A 20435-nucleotide genomic window follows, 5' to 3' on the forward strand; every position below is an offset into this window, starting at 1 on the left:
TCTGATAACTGCATCTTCACCACTGTTTGTAGCATCCATCACAATGGGATTGTTACATCTTTCAACTTAAGGGAGAAATGAAATCAGTGTGGGAGGTGTTCATCCGTGTCATGGTTTCAGCCCTGCATGTAAAAAAAGCAACTGATTTGTCGCCTGTACCTCATATTTGTCATTTCTGTCTCTCCCTCCCTCCCTCCCTCCCTCCCTTCCTCCTCTGTGTTTCAGCTGTCTCAACCAGCGGCCAGTCTGGATAATCGCGTGCCCACGCCGGCCTCCGCTGCCAGCGCTGACCTGCCTGCCCAGGAGGTTAAAGCAGAAGTGCACCATGACCAACAAGAATTTGAGGCCGCTGGCGGCAAAACTGAGCCCAAGATGGAGGTGGGTTGAAGCTATGTATATGTTCAGATACATGTCAACTGATAAATCTGTCCCTTGGCTGATTCATGTTTTAATGTTTAATATTAATTTAACATTCAACTCATTTTTGCATTTTGTATCCAAACTTTAATCCTTTCCTACATTTGAAGGCAAAAATAAAGTTTGAATAAAGCATTTTTAGCCAGAATATCTCTAATAATTAGTCTTACTCGTCTATATATTTGTTAATTGAAGGTCTGGTATGTAGGCTGAAGGGGCATCTAGCGAAGAGGTTGCAGAGCTAAAACTTCTCCCGCGCACCAAGCTTGAGGAGAGCTACGGTAGCCGACACAAAAACGCAAATGGACCTATCAAAGAGCCAATATTTGGTTTGTCTCTTAGTTACTGTAAAACAGGCTTCAGAACCTGCTCTGTATGTGCATATTAAGAACACAATAATTGATTACGAACTTATGTACACTTTATTTTGAATATTATGTACCATTTCTGCTAAGAGATGCCCCTAATTCCTACACACTGGACATTTAATTAATATATTTTACCAAAAGTTGGTCCTTTTAAATGTATTTTAAAAAACCCTACCATGTTACATATCTGAAATCCTGTCCTGCTGTTGTTAAACAACATAATTCTTACTGAACTTATTTCTCCTGAGTCAAATGGTTGAATGAATCTAAACGATGAGACTTGAACCGAACCAGGCAAAAACGTACAAACAAACAAATTATTCTTTGTATTAACCAGAGTTTGTTATGATGGAAAAAGAGAAAGAAAAGTAGATTTTAAATGAATTTTGTGATTTTGAGTAGGGATGCTCTGATTCGTCACATCTGTATTATCCATGATACAAACCTTAGTAAGCGTGTTGGTTATCAGCCATGATATAATCGATCCACATTAAATACAGTTTCTTTGTTAGAGAGAGTTCTTTATTTACACTATCGGTTACATTCATTCAGTCACAGTGGGTCTCTGACTCGTTCTTGTTGCAGCTTGCACATGACGGCTGCTGGCTTCATGTTACCTCATATAAAAATAATTGCATCGAGTTCCACACAGTGAGGTATACAAATTTTATATTTGGGGAAAAAGAGCACTGTTATCGGATCGGTATGGCAGATACCTTGAGTGAAGCTTGTATCTGTAACAGGAAGGAAAAACGTCTGCACACTGACTCCAAGCTACAATAATTGATTCAGTCAGAACATGTTTCAGATCTTTGTCTTGGTCAAACAGTAAAGATTCAACTTGTATCCAAATGTTGCAGAATTAAATGCATTTTTTGGCATTGATGCTGCTTTTTTAAATAGCCTTGCATATATGTGATGAGTATGAAATTACACTCACTCACTTGGAGAACATGGAGAACTTTAGATTACGGACTGATTGAGAATTTCAGGGAATGCACACGTATACTACACAGTCACGCACAGGCTGGCACTTCAAGTAAACACAAGGAAAACATGTTTCCCTCCAGATTATTAAAGCCCAACATGAGAAACAAATGCTACCAGTCACCAGACTCTATTGAGTGTGATGTTTTAAAACACAGCTTTGGTATAATGAGTCATTTGACATTTTGTCTTCAGACTGAGGAAGACTCTGCTTCAACGGTGGTGAAGAAGGAGGAGCCAGAGGAAAAGCCGGAGCCAATGGAGGTGGAGGACAAAAAGCCGGAAATGAAGACAGAACCCAAAGAAGAGGAAGAGGGTGGAGCCAACAGCACAACCTCCTCATCCCCCTCTCAGTCACGGAGGAAGAGTGAGTCTGATTCCAAGGGATGAATAAAATCTGTGTAGCGTCCACGGCTGATTCACTCAGCGAGCAGAGAGGGTTTCTGTCATTGCCAGTAATGTTAAAACACCCACTCTGTGCCAACTGTGAGACAGTCATAACTTATTATTAGTTTCATTTAAAATTATTATGACAACAGTATTAGTCTGGCACTGACTCTGAACAATGGCCAGACTGTAGTACGCCATCTTTGATCGTTCCAATATCTTAGATATTGTATTGTACGGGCTGTGCACCTGATGGTAGGGCTGCTTGATTATGGCAAAAATAATAATCATGATTATTTCATGATCACTCAATGGCCTTCAGAACATCATGCAGTTATTGAACATTAACGCTGGTGTTTATTTTTAACACTGGATGTCCTTTAACTTTAAATACAAGTGAACTGAAAAACAGTAAAAGCTTTGCGGAGCAGCCACAACTGTAACAAATTTAGCATATTACTGTAATATAATTTAACAATACATAACAGTAACTGTATCAATAACAGCTAAATAAATTTTGAGTAAAGATCAGTAATTGTCTCACTAACTCAGGAGAGACTCAGCAGACAGACATTTCTTCATTATCTGTTTAGAAGCAGCTGGGAGTGTCACTACAATGACAGAAGCTGGTCCACCTTAACAGTCCACCTTAAGGGAGCCTGGTCAGTTTACAGTGGGAAGCTAACTTAGCTTGCTAACTTTGGGGCTAACTTCTGTTACTTTAATCAGCAGCTGGCGAGATAGACATGGGAACGTGTCTCAGGTCTCGAAGAGCTGTAGCATTTATTCACTGTCAAACAGCCTCAACTGTTGACGCATCACACAGCTGCGTTTCACTTCATACTCTCTGCTCCTCTCACTGCAGCCTCACTGTCACCATCACCGGCACACACGCGTTTGCTCTCCCCGCTCGTGCTTGTTGTCACTTCCCCTTCTTCTCTTGCTGCGCACACTGTCAGAACTAAAATGAGACAGTGAAATTTCAAAACAACCGGAGAGGCGGCACATCGTGACTCACTGTTTTCAACCCGTGCTCTGTTTGGACTTTTGGGGGACAGGCTGAACACATCCACAAGAAAGGGTGCACTTGATTTACAAAATAAAAGACAAAATAGGAGCAACTTTGGTAGACTCGTGATGCAGCACAAAACTGTTTTATCTCTCTAATCTTTCTTTGAAAATCGAGGGAAGCCAAAATTGTATTCGAAATTGATATTCTTTTAGATGCACAGCTCTACTAGCAGCTAACATCTATCTGAGAATAATGTGGCAACATTAGCTAAACTGAAACAGACTGAGCACTGTTCCCTGGTAGCAAACATGCAGATTACTATATTTTTAGAAGTCTGGATGTTATGATGGATAATGTTTTATTTGGGGGTTATTATTCACCTACATTTGTCAAAACAGCAGAAATGTGCCAGCAAAGGTTCTGCCTTCATTTCAAAGCCAATTTGTCACAACAAGACCCCCTCTGCCAATGCAGGCCCTGCCGTAGCTGTGCCAGGATGACTGGGTTTGGTTTTATCTAAAACAACCCATACTCTGGAACAATGACAGCTCAGCATGACACCAGCTATTGGCAAGAGAGACTTCCACGGTCCTCAGCTATAGAAACATTTTAAACCTCTTCTCCTTCTCTTCCACTGGCTCCCCATTATTCTCAAGCTAGTCAGTAGTAGAGTTTACAACCAGTGGAGCCACAATAACAGCACACTTAAAAGCGCTGCTAACATTGCAGTCAATGGGGTACAGAGCCATCAGGTTACTGCTGTTCTTTCTTGGGATAGTGTTTCTTCCATTAGTAACATTGACAGGTAATAACCATAGCCTGGCAGACTCATTATCAAGTTCGTGTTGGGTTGCAGCAATTAAAAAAGCAAATGTTAAGTGTTTCAGCTAATTAGGAATCATAAATTAACTTCTTCTTAACTTAGGAAGGCAATATGCACCATGAGAGAAGAAATGTTCCAATACCATTTCTTTTCTTTCCAATACTTATTCCGGTAACTGAATGTGCATATTGGTCAATTCTGTGGGCTGATCCGATACTACTTCTTAAAAAAAATGAAAATAAATAAATAAATAAAAAAACAAAACAGATGCAAACAATTAACCCTATATGGATGTGAAATGATTGCTATTTGCGATCGTAGTATTGTATGGCTTAATTCTCGAAACTAAAGCCCTGCAGGCTGCAACTGTTGCCTTTTAACTATTGAGAAGTCCCAGTGTGAAATATCGCCAAATTGCTGATATTTCAATAACAGCTATCATCACACTATTTACTGGAAATAAACTTTTCTTTGTCGCTCTGAAACAGTAGTTTCCAGAGTCTGCACAGGGCAACATGCTGTGAAGGTGCATGTTTTAAGAGGTGAAGAACTGATTTTCAGGAAAACTGCTGTTTTATCCAGGTGTGAAAGTACTTCAAAGATCATTGATAAATTGTGTGATATTGTATAGATGCATTTATTTCGACCAAGCCGGAGCTGTTAATTGTTGGAACACAGATTTACTAACTAGTTTACGAGCAAGAGTGACCAAGAGAGTTAGTGTGAGTTTTATTTTGTTTCTGTTGAGTTTTAAGGGTGTTTTATAACGAGTTAACAAAGTAATTAAGTTACGTCAGTCTTCCACCACTAAGATAAAGTTGTATTCAAAAGGCGTGTAATTGTATTTCTGTGTTTAATAAGGAAAACAGGTGTGAAAATATTACTTTCCTTAAAATTTTGTGGGTATTTATTGTGTATTTTATTAGTCTGAAAAGCTAAACGTAGCACACTCGCCATCGGGGGGGTAGGGGGTGGGTGTTGGCGCCACACCCTTACACCGTCATGTACCATATACCCCAGTAAAATTTATAAAAGTAAAAGTAAAAGTATGAAATATTACTTACTGCCCAAGCCTTCACGAGAGTTGCAATGTCTTTGTTTTACAAGACCTTGCATGCTCTAAATTGCGATAAATATGGATACTGTAAATATTCCTGTTCCTCTCATGACCCTGATGCAAAGAGCATTGCCTGGTCTTTAGTACTTATGGTTGTATTCAGGCGTTAGTGCCAATGCTGCAAATCAATGAGCAGGACTACTTTTTGACAATAGTGGATCTACGGGAGTTTTGCCTCAGGAAGAAAGTTACTTTGAATTCAGAGACATTTATTTTGCTGGATCATCCCAATATTTTATCTGCATCTATCAGTACATTTACATGATGTTAGAAAAAGTGGAATTATTGTGTTTGTCCAACTAAAACTGGACTTTTAAAATACATGTTGATAATGCGGCTGAAGGTCGAGCTATTCCTTCATGTGCACACCTTAGTCCAACTTAAACTGAAGTATATGTTCTGTACGTACTTCTACTCGCTGCGCCAGCATTCCTCAGCAGTTAAGAATAGGGACTGTTTGTTACTTACAGTATAAAGGGGGAAGGGGTGATGCAAAACAGATAAGGCATCAGAAAAATGTAGGCACTGCGGGGGGACCTGGGTTTTTGGTATAAAATAATGTTACTCTTGGTGGAATTTTAATCTCAGTGAATCATTTCATACGCGTCACACATTTGCATGCACAGTTGTTCATTAAGTGGTTTAATGGGCAATAAACGCAGCCATTTGAACTGTATTACCCACCCCCTGCAGCCTGGGATCTGTTCCTCTGTAGCTCTAGAGGGACCACTGTGATCCAGGCAGAAGGGTCGTCCTGACAGCCTCGGCTTTAATGGCTCTGCCTCCAGGTCCTGGCACAGCGTGAGACTACAAAATGGTTTTGGTCACAACAATGTTTATTAACAGCCAGGTTCTAGTGTTGCACATGCAGGGATACGCTCTGAAGACACTAAACCCAAAAAAGCAGGAGACATAGGAACAGAGCAGTGTGTTGATGTGTTTTACTCAGCATCTATCGAGGGACTGAGTGAATTCAGTGTTGCTGCCCCCACTCTTGTACAATAGATGAAAATATAACGCTTTTGCCACATACAGCGTTGCTCATCAGTGCCTTTTCCTCTCAGTTGAAAGCCAGCAGATGACTGCTTGCACCACGTTCCCTTGCGCCCCTGCTGTATAAACAGGGTAACTGCAGCGCCTCTTTTCACACTTAAACTGGGCATTTTGAGAGCGGAGAAGCACAGAAGCAGTAGTGATACAGCTCAGCCTGACAGACAACATGAGGCTCCTGCAGCGCAGTCCATTTACACTCTCAATGGGAGCTTACGGATTCCCCGCTCTCTGTTATAAAACATAAAAGACAAGTGTTGTTTTGTGCGCTGTTGTATTGGACACAGAGTGGCTGAATACAAAATGTTGAGTGTTGAATGTGCTGAATGTTAAATGTGTATTTTTGCAGGTATCATTTCTGTGAGAAGTGCTTCAATGAGATCCAGGGCGAGAGTGTGACGTTAGGAGATGACCCTGCACAGCCACAGACGTGAGTAAACTGTCTATTGAAGTTGCAGTTGTGGATGTTTAGAAACATACTGTGTGGGGAAACTTTCTCCCTTTTTCTGTAACTCTAACTAATTATTTTTGACGAGCAAGGGGAAGTGTCCCTCTCACTTAACTCTGTTCAGGTCAGAGTTACACGTCAGCTTTAAAACCGCAAATATACAGGTCATAGACATTCAAAGTCTTACCCTAGAACGCCCTAGGCTGCACAATTAATTGAATATTAATCACAATTATGATTTTGGCTTCTTACAATTAAATGAACTTGAAAAATGTGTGTCCCACTCATAGAAAACTCTGCTGCGTGTCAAAAGCAAGCACTAAATAAGAAACAGCCTGTCTCCTCTTTGAAAGAACTGTCATGCCACTGCACACATAAACTGCAGCAGCAGCAGCCTGTAAAAAAACGTTCGTGTTGGGACTGCAGACGGGCAAAATGAAAATATCCGTCATAAACAATTATCAGTTGTTTTTGTTCAGATTTAAGCGAGAACAAATCACATGCAAAGGGTGCATTAAACTTGTGTCTGCAGCATGTCACACTACCATGACCGCTGTAAAAACAAACAAAAAATGTGAGGGTATCCACATTGGGTAGGTGAGAAGAATCTCATTTTAAGTCTAACTTCGATGCCAAGTTTTGTACATGAACGCACGAATCACAACATGTGAGTGAGCACGGTACTCTATATAAATGTGAAAATGCAATAAAAAGATTGTGTCTCAAACGCAATGAAGAATCATAACAAATAATTGTGATCTCAGTATTGATCAAAATAATTGTGAGTATCATTATATCATATATATATTATATATAGAAATATTATATAAATTATTTTTTGATTTTTGATTTGAGATTTTTCAATACATTTCTTACAAAGAGCCATAGTGTTTTTTAGTTTATTATTATGTATGGATTATTGAAGTGGCACTGAACAAACTATTACCATGGCCTCTAAACAGACTCAATGAGAGATGCACAGAGCCTCCAACTGATGATTAAAAACATTTTTTGTGTGTCTGTCTTGTTTTTCTCACTGCCTCTCCTCTTTCTTTTCCCTCTTTTCTCTGGTACTTCAGGATGATATCAAAAGACCAGTTTGAACGGAAGAAGAATGATGTTCTCGACCCTGAACCGTAAGTAGACACAAACCACACAGCCTCTCAGTGAGAAGCACCAATACTGACAGAGAACCATGTTCTCTCTCTGCTTCTTTTTCACAAAGTTAGTCTCATATGTGTTGAATAATAATTTTGCTGCTTTTCCCACTTGTGTGTTCCTGATGCCATCTTAGAAAGTTATTTTCTGCCACCCACATCTGGCTTTGTGTTTTTGCTTTTGAGGCACAGTCTGCACATTTCCCCTCTGGAGCTCGCTGATCAATCACTCTGGCTTCAGTGAAGCCTCAGGGTGACTCAGCAGCGCCACCTGCTGCAGGGAACTCTGTCAAACTGTGCAACCAATGAGCGTTTTTCTCATCAGAGAACACAGGCTTTTGGTTTTTGATGTGCAGTGATTTCATATTACATTGTAAAGTGTTAAATAAGATATTCAATTCGTTTAAATCCTCTAACAAAGGCACACTTGCATTGGCTGGCTTGCAATTGTGTAACGACTGGAGGGACAAAAACTTGAATGGAGATGTTTCTTGCTTGCTGCCTCAGCAGTTAAGACGTCTACATTCACACAGATGAACATGACTCGGACAGTTGTCAGAATTAGCAGCGTTTGAGAATTTTTATACACAAAAATAATAAGGGCTGAAATTATTCCTCATGAAACTCGAGTAACTAGATTATGAAAACTCTTCCTTTCGAATTCTTCATATCAACGCGTTGTTTCATACCTTTAACTATATACAGCTCCCTGCATTTGGCACAGTTGATTATTACTGACACACTGTGATTCGATGACATGAAATTGCGAAATTGAAGAGAGTCAATAGCGAGGGACGAACAGAAGACACAGGCCAGAGAAAAATGACAGAAAGTGTCCAAAGTTTTGGATCATTTTAATCTGAAACAAAATGAGAACTGTACAGTGCATCTATTGTAAACTAGCCTACCACAATAAGCATCAGGTCAGTGCTTCAGTATCTCAACAGAAAGTATCCAGTCAACACAGCGGACCTGAAAGATTAACAATAGCATTTCACCTAAATTCGTATGATTGGTAGCTGAGATAAAGGCCCCCTGCAGCACAGGAGTTTGCACGTGCTAAATTTAAGTTGCAACAGCTGAAAGTCGTCTCCAAGTGTTGGGGATTTAAGCAGCATGCTATTAGTATCTCTCTTTTTCTCTCTCTCTCATTGTTTCTTTTGTATATGTACTATCGCGCTTCAACAAAGCTGAAGTATTTTTCGTCTGATTAATTAATGGAATAATCAGTAGAATAGTTAATTACTATAATAATCAATAGCTGCAGCCTTAGACATCACCAATACAAAACACATTACTCATCCGTGACAGAGCACATGTATTAGTACTACATCAACAGTTACCGGACAGTGCAGTTGTCATTGATGGGTACTTATAGATTTTTGGCATATTTAACAGTTGGCCAGCAGTCAGGAAGCATTAAATGTCTAATCCAGTGACATCTTGGATGGAGACACGTAATAAGAAAACTTCATATGGACTTTCTTGCCAGATTTAAAGGGGGACATTTCCTAACTGTATGCTTGTCTTTTTTTTTTTTTTAGGTTTGTTGAATGTAAAGATTGTGGACGGAAGATGCACCAGATATGCGTCTTACACTACGAGGTCATTTGGCCATCTGGGTGAGATGTCAACTCCTACATTTAGTAGATTTGCATTACTGCTGTTGCATATGTTTTGTGTAAATTGTAGCAAGTCTAACGTCTCCATCGTTCTCTTTCCAGATTCATCTGTGACAATTGTTTAAAGAAGAGTGGAAAATCACGGAAGGAAAACAAGTTCTCTGCAAAACGTTAGTTCATTTGTCTACTTTGGTCCTTGAATTGTTTTCCTTGTGTTTCGTGCAGCGCTTAAAATGTCAGTACATTATTACAGTTTTGTCTCACAAGCACTGAAGACACAAGATAATATAAACCACTTCTACCTGCACATGGGTTGCATATGTGTCTCCCTGTGGCTTTCTTGCAGTGGTGGCCTTGTTTTTTTTTGTGATGTTGGCCTTGTGGTTTTGCCAGTATTTTTTCTTGTAGCCCTAGAGAACAATGCTGACCTTTATGGCATATGGTGCCAACAGATGCAAGCTCTCATGGTTTCTCATAAATCGGTTCTAGTGCCTTTTTTGTTTTCCTAAATTGAAGGCTGTTGCAGGTTCTTTGTGTACCCAAATTCGTCTCACCGCTGCTTTTCTTTTATTCTGGAGAGTGAAAACAATTGAGACTTCTATTTCTAAAAATGTCTCCTGTGTGTTTGTACACTGTAGGGCTGCAGTCCACACGATTGGGAATGTACATAGAGGACCGTGTGAATAAATACTTGAAGAGACAGAACCACCCAGAGGCCGGAGAGGTGTTCGTGCGAGTGGTGGCGAGCTCCGACAAAACGGTGGAAGTAAAACCAGGCATGAAAGCCAGGTGAGAGCTTCACTGACAGGGGGACTGGGTGAACATGATGTATGATTTTATGTGTTTAAAGCAATTTTATGGATCATTATTTATCAACTAATAATGCCTTGGTCAAATAAACAAGCAACCAAAGAGTTAACAGTCAGGGATGAGGGGGCCATAATGTTTTAGACAGCTGAATACCTGTCTCGCCCTCTCTGGTTTGTAGATGCACTGGCACACCTCTTGTTTGTCCTGAGCTTATTTTTTATTGTCCCTACCACACAAAGCTGAATGCCCTCTATAAAGCGTTTATACCCACTCAGAGTGATTGTGGAACCTGCATGTTTGACAAGATGGAGTGCACACCCTCCCTGAGTACCTCCTGGGATTGTTCACTGTTTCATCACACCATATCAAAGTCTGCGACGGCCGACCCATCCTCACAGGGAGGAGGCCGTCATCCAAGATTGTGTTCATCTTCAGCCTGACTGATTTAAGAGTGTTTGCTTTTTATTGACTCGGGGCCGCTCGACTTGAATCGTCGCATTATGCTTCTCCAGTGTCGCTGAAAGCTGTGACATGTAAGCAAACGTGTCGGGCAGCTCATGACCCTTGTTTCCTAGAAGCCTTTACAGTCATAATAAAATTTCTAAAAGCTTTTAAAACTCTTATTATAAAACATTTATGTACAGTATTATACACTTATGGACCTGGAGCACAGTCAGATTTGTCATTTTGTGGCGACACCTTTTAGACCTGCACAAATAAAGACAGAGAAACCATCATATATTATCCTCAACTATGCAAAGTCTACAGCTTTTGTGTTAGGGTTAGTTAGGGTTAGAGTTTTTCAACATCATATCGCACCCCTGTTGAAACTTGTTATTTGTCAGTAACCGAAGATTGAATATCGGAAATTCAGGATTACTACAGGTCCTTACAAAGTTTGAAAATGTTGTATATTTACATATTTTTTATATACATATTAGGCCTTGAAGTCATTAAATAGTCTTAAATTTGAATTTTGAGGTCTTATTTGCCGAAAAACATTTAATCTAATTTCATTTATCTGTCATTTAACTTTTTTTTTTGTCAAATGAGCTCCTCTGCATGAAAGCCTGCATTTCTGGTTTTACAAATGTTTACACCTACCATTGAACCAATACTATGTTTTTGCTTTATACTATACTTTAACTTTACTCACTCTAATAACTCTATTCCTATGGAAAGCGTTCCTTTGCATAGACTGCATTAGCAATACTGAGCTTTCTACTCACCTGCAATGCTCAAAGAAGAAAAATAGGATTTGTCTGAATTTAGTCTTTAATTTTAATAGTTTTGAATATCTTTTTGTTAGATATTTTAAACCAAATTTAAGTGTCTGATACCTATAGAGACCCTGAAAATGCTCAAGTGTCTCCATCTAACTACAGATTACATTATGTTCTTGACACATTTTAACATTTGTTTTTCCTTCATTACGTCAGGTTTGTGGACACGGGTGAAATGCCTGAGACCTTTCCCTACAGAACCAAAGCACTTTTCGCCTTTGAGGAGATTGACGGCGTGGACGTATGCTTCTTTGGCATGCATGTGCAGGAGTACGGCTCCGAGTGCCCATTCCCCAACACTAGGTATGTACTTCATGAAAATAAAGGCCTGTGCCCTTGAGATGCTTTTTATTGGTGATATTGACCATGTTCCCCCTCTCTCTTCCTCTGCAGACGCGTCTACATATCATACCTTGACAGTATTCACTTCTTCAGACCTCGGATTCTACGAACAGCAGTGTACCACGAGATCCTCATCGGCTATCTAGAATATGTCAAGAAACTCGGGTGAGCCTTGCTCTGGTACTCCTCCCCTTCCCTTCTCATGGGAGAGGCTCTGGAGTGAACTTTGTGGTGGGAGTCTTATTATATACTTATTGTCTCTTCGGTCTGTGCATACCCACAGGTACACCCAGGGCCACATCTGGGCGTGTCCCCCAAGTGAAGGTGACGATTACATCTTCCACTGCCATCCTCCTGACCAGAAGATCCCCAAGCCAAAGAGGCTGCAGGAGTGGTACAGGAAGATGCTGGACAAGGCCTTTGCAGAGAGGATTCTGCACGACTACAAGGTTAGTAAATAAAAAAACAAAACAGAGAAAAACAACTGGAGGTTTATGCAGTTGCTATATTTATAATAATAAAACACAAATTTAAATGTGCACCCAAAAGCTTAAATAGTTTGTAAAGGGAGTCTTGACTTGATTTCCTGTGTTTCTGAACACGTCTTTGCAAAATTCTGTGTGAACAGTCTTTAGTCTGAACATATTTGGTACTTTTTATCAACAGGCAAACACATTGAACATGTGAACGCCAAGCGAGCTGGATTACTGAAAACAAAATACATCTTGAATTGTTTGCGTGATCCATGTTTTTTGTCTTCCTCTCAGGACATCTTCAAACAGGCGACAGAGGACCGTCTGACCAGCGCTAACGAGCTGCCGTACTTCGAGGGCGACTTCTGGCCCAATGTGCTGGAGGAGAGCATCAAGGAGCTGGAGCAGGAGGAGGAGGAGAGAGGAAGAAGGAGGAGAACACAGCTGCCTCTGAAACTCCTGAGGTGCGAACACTGTGCCATGGTGTTTCATTATCTTTGATGGCCATTTTGCACTTCTTTCATGAACCACTGTTTTTCTAGACCTTGAAATTTTGTTGTGAACACACTTTGAATAGAATTTCCTGAATTTTAATGAGCAGTTGGATTAGGGTGACAACCGAGAGTTACAAAATGTAACTGAAGAAAACATGGCATGTAAAAGATAAACAGAAGCCTCACCGTAATTAGTATGAACTTGACAGCTGGAAAGAATCTGTCAATAAGCAACACGATGTGATCATTTGCTGTTTTCTTTAATATCTTGAATTGTGTATCTCCCACAGGGTACCCCTAGTGACAGCAAAAATGCTAAGAAGAAGAATAACAAGAAGACGAATAAAAACAAGAGCAGCGTGAGCCGAGCCAATAAGAAGAAGCCTGGGATGCCGAATGTAGCCAATGATCTGTCCCAGAAGCTGTACGCCACCATGGAGAAGCACAAAGAGGTCTGATTTTGTTTCTATGTGGTTTATAGTCTTTTTTGGTGCAGTTTTTATTATTAACTTTACTTTCACTTTATGAACAAGTGTGATAGTCAGTGTATAAGGGCGACAGTTAAGAAATCTCTTTCCTTCCTCTAGAAGACCCCAGGGATGATGCTTTTCATATTATAATAATAATAATAATAATAATAATAATAATAATAATGATAATACACTTTATTTATTGCCGCCTTTCAGGACACTCAAAGTCACCTTTTAAAAAACAACCGATATAAAAAACATAAAATCACATATGTCAACAGAAAATAAACAATATATATCAAAAAATGTTTTTTAAAAGCTCAAAATACGTAAAAGTTCAACAACAGTGAATTGAACAGAATAAGCAGGTTTAAAAAGGTGATTTTTGAGGCGGGATTTGAAAATGGGGAGAGAGTGGATTTAAAAGATAGTTTGTAGGAGAATTTCAAAGATGAGGGGCTGAAGGGCTTTAGGCTCTGGGCCCCATAGAGGATAAACGGGCAGGAGGTGTAGTGAGGAGCATGGAGGAGGAAGACCGAAGAGTACGGGAAGTGTGTAAGGAAGGCCTTTCTGTAGGCCGACCCGGAAGCTAACATCGCCCTGGTCCCCTCGTTGGTGTGTAGTGATTTAGAGAGTCAGTCTTGTGCTTCTTTTTTCTCTAACTCTAATTGCTGTGTGTTTTCCTCTGTCTGGTGAAGGTGTTCTTTGTGATCCACCTCCACTCCGGTCCCATGGCCAACACCCTGCCGCCCATCGTCGACCCCGACCCCATGCTCTCTTGTGACCTGATGGATGGCCGTGATGCTTTCCTGACTCTGGCCAGAGACAAACACTGGGAGTTCAGCTCCCTCAGGAGGTGCAAGTGGAGCACCATGTGCATGCTGGTCGAGCTGCACAACCAGGGACAAGACCGTTTCGTCTACACCTGCAACGAGTGCAAGCACCATGTGGAGACACGCTGGCACTGCACTGTGTGCGAGGTGAGTTGCTACTATTACTGGCATTAGCGTGCTGTGTTGTGTGTCAGAAAATCAGAATCACACACTTTGAAAAAAAGAAATGATAAGTGGAAGCCTGCTATTGTTAAATTACCGACTTGGACAGACGAGGATAAATCAGGCATTTTATTCATTTATTACATCAAATATTTTTATTCTCAACAGTAGGGGTACATTTGTGAAACTTTTGATAAATCTGTTAATCAGACTTGGTAAGACTTGTGTTAATCACTATGTCCCCGTCTGCTCTTTTCTGCAGGACTTTGATCTGTGCATTAATTGTTACAACGTGAAGGGCCACGAGCACCAGATGGTGAAGTGGGGCCTTGGCCTGGACGACGACAACAACAGCCAGAGCGGAGAGGCCTCCAAGAGCCCACAGGAGAGCCGGCGCTTGAGTATCCAACGCTGCATCCAGTCCCTGGTCCACGCTTGTCAGTGTCGCAATGCCAACTGCTCTCTGCCGTCCTGCCAGAAGATGAAACGAGTGGTGCAGCACACCAAGGGCTGCAAGCGCAAAACCAACGGTGGCTGCCCAGTATGCAAGCAGCTTATCGCTTTATGCTGTTACCATGCAAAGCACTGTCAGGAGAACAAGTGTCCTGTCCCGTTCTGCCTGAACATCAAGCACAAGCTTCGCCAGCAGCAGCTGCAACACAGGCTCCAGCAGGCCCAGCTGATGAGGAGAAGAATGGCCACCATGCAAGGCAGAACCATGCCGCTACCGTCCCCACCGGCCTCGGCTGCCCCCAGCACTCCCACCTCCCACGCTCAGCCCAACACTCCTCAGACCCCCCAGCAGCCACTCTCCAACCAGCCGCAGACCCCCAACTCAGCAGGCGTCATGTCACCCTCTTTTCCCACCGCACCTCGCAACGGCCAGCCTCAAACACCAGTGTCCCAGGGCAAGCCTGGGCCCCAGGCGTCCCCTCTACACCAGCAGCAGTCCCCACTCCCCCAGCCGCCACAACCACCTCAGCAGCTACAACAGCAGCCCCCCCTTGCTGCAGTCAAGATGGCACGGCACATCGAGATGATGGCGCAGGCCCAGCAGAACCAGCAGAACTACCGGGTCAACATGAACGGCTTGCCCATAAACCCCCAGCAGCCACAGCAGCGCATGACCGGACCAATGCAGCCACCCATGCAGATGGTCCCAGGGCCCCGGGGACCACAGGTCATGCAACCAGGTATGGCCCCAGGGCAGTGGCCTGGAGCTGCAGGGCCGATGCAGGCAGCTCAGACTCAACAACCGGGCCTCGTTCCAGGCCAGACCCCTCAGCAGGCCATGACCATGCAACGAACCATGATGACCCCAGGGCAGCAACCTCAGCAGGGCCAGAGGATGCTGATTCCACAGCAGCCCGGTGCCCGTCCACAAGCCCCTCAGAGACCTGGTGCTATTGCACCAAATGCCCTGCAAGACCTCCTCCGCACCCTCAAGTCCCCCAGCTCGCCCCAGCAGCAGCAGCAAGTGCTCAACATCCTCAAATCAAACCCTCAGCTAATGGCTGCTTTCATCAAACAGCGAACAGCCAAGTACCACGCCAACCAGCCGCAGCAAGCAGGTCAGCAACAGCAGCCCGGCATGCCAACAATGCAGGCCATGGCCATGCCAGGAGCGGCGGTGCAGAGGCCGGGGATGCCCCCGCAGCAGCCTCAGCAGCCTCCTGCGCAGGGCATGGCTGCATTAGGGGCTCAAGCGCAGCTGATGAACGCAGCACAGCACACCAACCCACAGATTCAGGAGCTCTACCGCCGGCAGCTCTTAAGACAACAGCAGCAGCAGCAGCAACAACAACAGCAGCAGCAACAGGGAGTGATGCCTCAGGGCCACCCCGGCCAGTTCCCTGCTCAGGCGCAGGGCACAGCAGCTACATACTCCCAGCTCCGTATGCAGCAGCAGCAGCAGCAGATAGCCATGCAGGCAGGCGCAGGAGCCGCTGGGGGGCCCATGGGCCAGCTCCCGCCCATGGCTCAGATGGCTCAGCCTGGCATGGGGATGGACTCCACCCAGAACTTACTGCATCAGCGAATGCTCCAGCAGCAACAGCAGCAGCAGCAGCTTCCCCAGCAGCAGCAGGCCGTCCTCAAGCAGCAGATGGGCTCTCCCGCCCAGCCCAGCCCCATGAGCCCCCAGACCCACCTTCTGGCCGGCCAGCCTCAGGGTGGAGCCCACCTTCCCGGCCAGTCTACGCTAGCCAATGCCCTCAACAACCAGGTCCGCTCCCCCGCGCCAGTCCAGTCTCCCTGTCCGCCCTCGCAACAGCAGCCCCAGCAGCAGCGGCCACATTCCAGTCCCTCGCCGCAGGTCCAGAACCAGCCCCAGCCCTCGCCGCAGCACCCACATCCGCCCCACTCGGCTTCCCCTCACCCGGGACTCGGGGGACCGCTGTCAGGGTCCATGGAGCAGGGACACTTGGGGACACCGGAACAAAGCGCCATGCTACCGCAGCTTAACACGCCCAACAGAGGGGGGCTGAACAGTGACTTGGGGATGGTGGGAGATGCTACAGGGGACACTCTGGAGAAGTTTGTGGAAGGATTGTAGCATATCTGCCGGGAACTAAAGAACACAATCTCTCTCCCAGGGACCCATCCTCCCACTCCTCTTCCTCCTAGTTTCCCCTCGGACTCTTTATCCCGTTAGAGGGCTTTGTTTGTTCTTTCTAAGGTTGAGAACGTTTTTTCTTTTGTACTGACATGTAAAAAGTTTCAACTGTTGTAAAAAGAAAATTTGGTCGAGGAAAAAAAAAACAAACAAAAAAAAGTCAACACTTTGAGGGAATGTAATTGTTTCCTGAACCCAAGTGATGGGTATTTCTTCCTTAAGATGTTGAGGGATTTGCAAGTTGCTTCTTAAATGAAATTTAAATCACAAAGAATATATTTTTTGGTTGAGACCAAATGTGTTCAATACTCAACTTATTTTTGGTTTGTTTTTGGTATGGTTTCATGCCTTTCTCGTTTTAGTTTTTTTTTTTTTTTTTTTTAAGAAAATGTACAATTGCATTATATTATTCATATCTTTTTATTTTGTACCTTTAAAAAGAAACTTAAAGCATTTTTGTGTTGAAACTGTAAAATAATTTGTCTGGGAATTTGGGCCAGGTTTTCGTTCTCTTCTCAAGCTGTCATTCCTGGCAATTGTAATCTAGTGTTGTACCATTACTCCAAGACGATGCGTTCAGGGACCGCTCCCCTCCTCTTTGTGTGTATGAAGAGCACTCAGTTGTATTGAAATAGGAAATGGACTGCGGCAGGTTGTGTATACACGGGCATGTATACAGGCGCACATGAAGACACTGACACAAACCCTCACAGTCACTAAAATAACTACAGCTCCGACTGGTTTCACAAATACAAACAAGGACTGCAACCTACATCTCAGTGGCCTGGAATTTGGAAAAATCTGTCTTGCAGGTGTGGAACATTGTTGCTTTGACATTAAAAAGAATTTGTCATACCTTTTTTGTCATACAAATGTTGTAAAGTGTAAAGAGAGCGTGAGAAAGAGACCAGCCCCCTAAGCTGAGGTGGAATGATCACCGGTTGTTTGTAGGCCACATCTCTGATGACGCCCCATCCTCTAAATCTTACACTAAGCTGTGTGCTATCTAGGGATGAAGGGCTCGTTTGAGATTCACCCTGAGGAAAACTAAACGTTATCAACCCTCATTCCTCTCTCACAAAAACTTGAATTAGGGGGGATTTACTTTTTCTCCTATTGTAAATCAAGTTATTAAGCAAAATACTATAAATATAAGGAAGAGAGAATGAAATCACTGTATAAACTGGTTAAAAGACTCATTTCTTACTTATATACCATATTGTTAAATAAACTGTGTGCAACAGAAGAACTCCAGTACTCTGTTGACTCAATAATGAGGCATCAGTCCTGTGTGTGTACTACTTTGTGTCTATTGTTTCAGCTCAGAAATGTCTTTGTTTTCTGTAAAAAAGAGTCCCCTAAATTAGGTTGGAGCCCCATGTCTGCTCTTTTCCACAAGGAAATATTTCTAACATATTTCTAAGGAAACAGTTTTTTTTTTATGAAATTAGTATGATTTATTTTCCTTCTGAATTTCTACAGATTGAAAAAGATGAAAAGTTTGAAGTGCTGTTAGAAGCCTGGAACTAGTATTACCAGGAGACCTCAAGTAATTTGTAATAATTGCAGAGGGCCTCTGCAATCTTAATGCTGTGAGAATCTGCAATGTCTGTAATTTAGCGAAAAATGGTACATAATTTGCGGTGGAATTTGGTTGACAAACATTAAGGTCGTGATAATAATCATCCCCTTTGAACTGGCATCCTGGGTATTTGGGTTTGTGTTTTTTTTGCTGCCTCTTTCCCAGTCAACAAATATGAAGGCTGTGTTGGCAATTATAAAGAAAGTTATGAAAGCATTTTGGGCGCAGGAAGCACATTTTGCTATACAGCATGGAGACCCATTGCAAATAAAAGCAAACTCAAATCCATCTGAAGAGTGAAATTCCAAAAGATGATGAGATGGATAATGTGTTGAGGAGGCGGTTCTGTTTTAGTAACTTCCACACAGAAAGAAAAAAAGGAGGTTAGCACTCCACAGTACTGCTAGTAGTGTTTCTGTGTGTACAGTGGAGTTGCAAATGACTGCACATCATATCCGGGGGTTAATGTCTGTAAATTTGAGTAAAATACAGACCATGCTTACACCGTCGAATGTGCTGCACATAACAGATGTAGGTGTATAATTCTTAAATCACAAGCTCCTCTGGTAATACTAGTGTTGTGCTAATAGGGCTGCTGTGGTTTCAGATCTGAGTGCAAGATCACTGTTATTGGACTTCTTAGTTTAGTGTAGGGGTAGTGATGCAGTAATTTTCAGACAGCTCATATTTCAGAACCTGAAAAAGGTTACAAGAGTAACTATCATTTACTAACATGGATATGTGGAGCGTAAACATCTTCCCTGCTACCTCACCTTTTATCTGATAGTTGCCAAGTCAGCTCTGCTCAGGTCTCAAGTAAAGACGTATAAAGGCCTGTAAATAAATGAAGAAAAGCCAGTCAAGTTAGTCAAATAATAACTTTGGCACCCATTGAAAAAAACTGAAATTAAAATAAATATTTTGAATATTTGACAGTAATTGCAGCTTACTGAAAAACATTCATTTAAAATACATTAAAGTGTAAATATTTCTGCATTTTCAAGTTACCTAAGTGTACTGAAAATAGCTCAATTCAATTCATATGATTCAGTGTTTATCTCTAATTCAAGTCATAAGTTTAGCAAGGATGATTTGAGTTGTGACGCAGAACATTTCTACAGTGGTTCTCATGAGATACTTGAATTAATCTTAAAACCTTTGTGGACTGCATGCTCATAAATACATTTAGACACGACAGATTCAACAAGGATATAATGAGTTTGTGTATATATCCTGACTTGAAGATACAAGGTAACATTATTGTCATTTTTCTTAAACGTAGTGTAAGAAGAAATGAAATTTTAAGGTGATCCTTAATCCTGCTACATCTTTTGGCGTCGAAGTTGAGGAGTCTCACAGTCTGGGGAAAGAAGCTGCTCTGTAGTCTGGTGGTTCTGCAGCAGATACTTCTGTATCTTTTCCCAGATGGCAGCAGGGTGAACAGACTGTGGCTGCTGTCTTTCAGTGTCCTTTGTGCTCTGTGCAGACGCCTCACTTCACCGAGGTCACTGATGCTCTGTACATGGAAACCAGTGATGTTTTGGGCAGTTTTAATCACCCGCTGTAGAGCCTTCCTGTCCCGGGCCGTGCACGAACCATGCCAGTTTGTGATGTTTCCAGTCTGTATGCTTTCTACTGCTCCTCTGTAGAAGTTAACCAGGATCTTGCTCTGGAATTCAGCCTTTCTAAGTTTTGTAGGAAGTAGAGCCTTTTCTGTGCTTTTTTAATCTGGGTGGTGATGTGTGACGACAAAGATATGTTCTCAGTGTTAGTAAATCCAAGGAACCTATAGCTGTTCACCTGCTCCGCCTCAGCTCCACTCATGTAGACAGGGGTGTGTGTCTTTCCTTCTTTTTTAAAATCAACAATCAGCTCCTTGGTTTTACTGACGTTGAGCAGTAGGTTGTTCTCTGTGCACCACTCACCAGCCTGTTACTTTTTGAATTGCCTGCCACATATCTTTGGTGCTGTTGAGGTCTCTCTC

At 42.5% G+C, this 20435-nt stretch overlaps 1 protein-coding gene across 1 annotated transcript in view; it reads left to right on the top strand.

Moving 5' to 3' along the window:
- Positions 1 to 18150, top strand: part of crebbpa (CREB binding protein a) — a 68558-nt gene extending 50408 nt beyond the window's left edge. The window contains 13 exon segments of the mRNA XM_042484703.1: positions 6511 to 6591; positions 7689 to 7745; positions 9311 to 9388; positions 9491 to 9558; positions 10027 to 10177; positions 11638 to 11784; positions 11875 to 11988; positions 12107 to 12272; positions 12591 to 12713; positions 12716 to 12760; positions 13081 to 13242; positions 13959 to 14240; positions 14518 to 18150. Of these exon segments, the coding sequence (XP_042340637.1) occupies positions 6511 to 6591; positions 7689 to 7745; positions 9311 to 9388; positions 9491 to 9558; positions 10027 to 10177; positions 11638 to 11784; positions 11875 to 11988; positions 12107 to 12272; positions 12591 to 12713; positions 12716 to 12760; positions 13081 to 13242; positions 13959 to 14240; positions 14518 to 16809 (3766 nt within the window). The 3' untranslated portion in view covers positions 16810 to 18150.
- Positions 18151 to 20435: the final 2285 nt, after the last annotated feature.

Source organism: Plectropomus leopardus, chromosome 4 (genome assembly GCF_008729295.1).
Source record: "Plectropomus leopardus isolate mb chromosome 4, YSFRI_Pleo_2.0, whole genome shotgun sequence".
NCBI lineage: Eukaryota > Metazoa > Chordata > Actinopteri > Perciformes > Serranidae > Plectropomus > Plectropomus leopardus.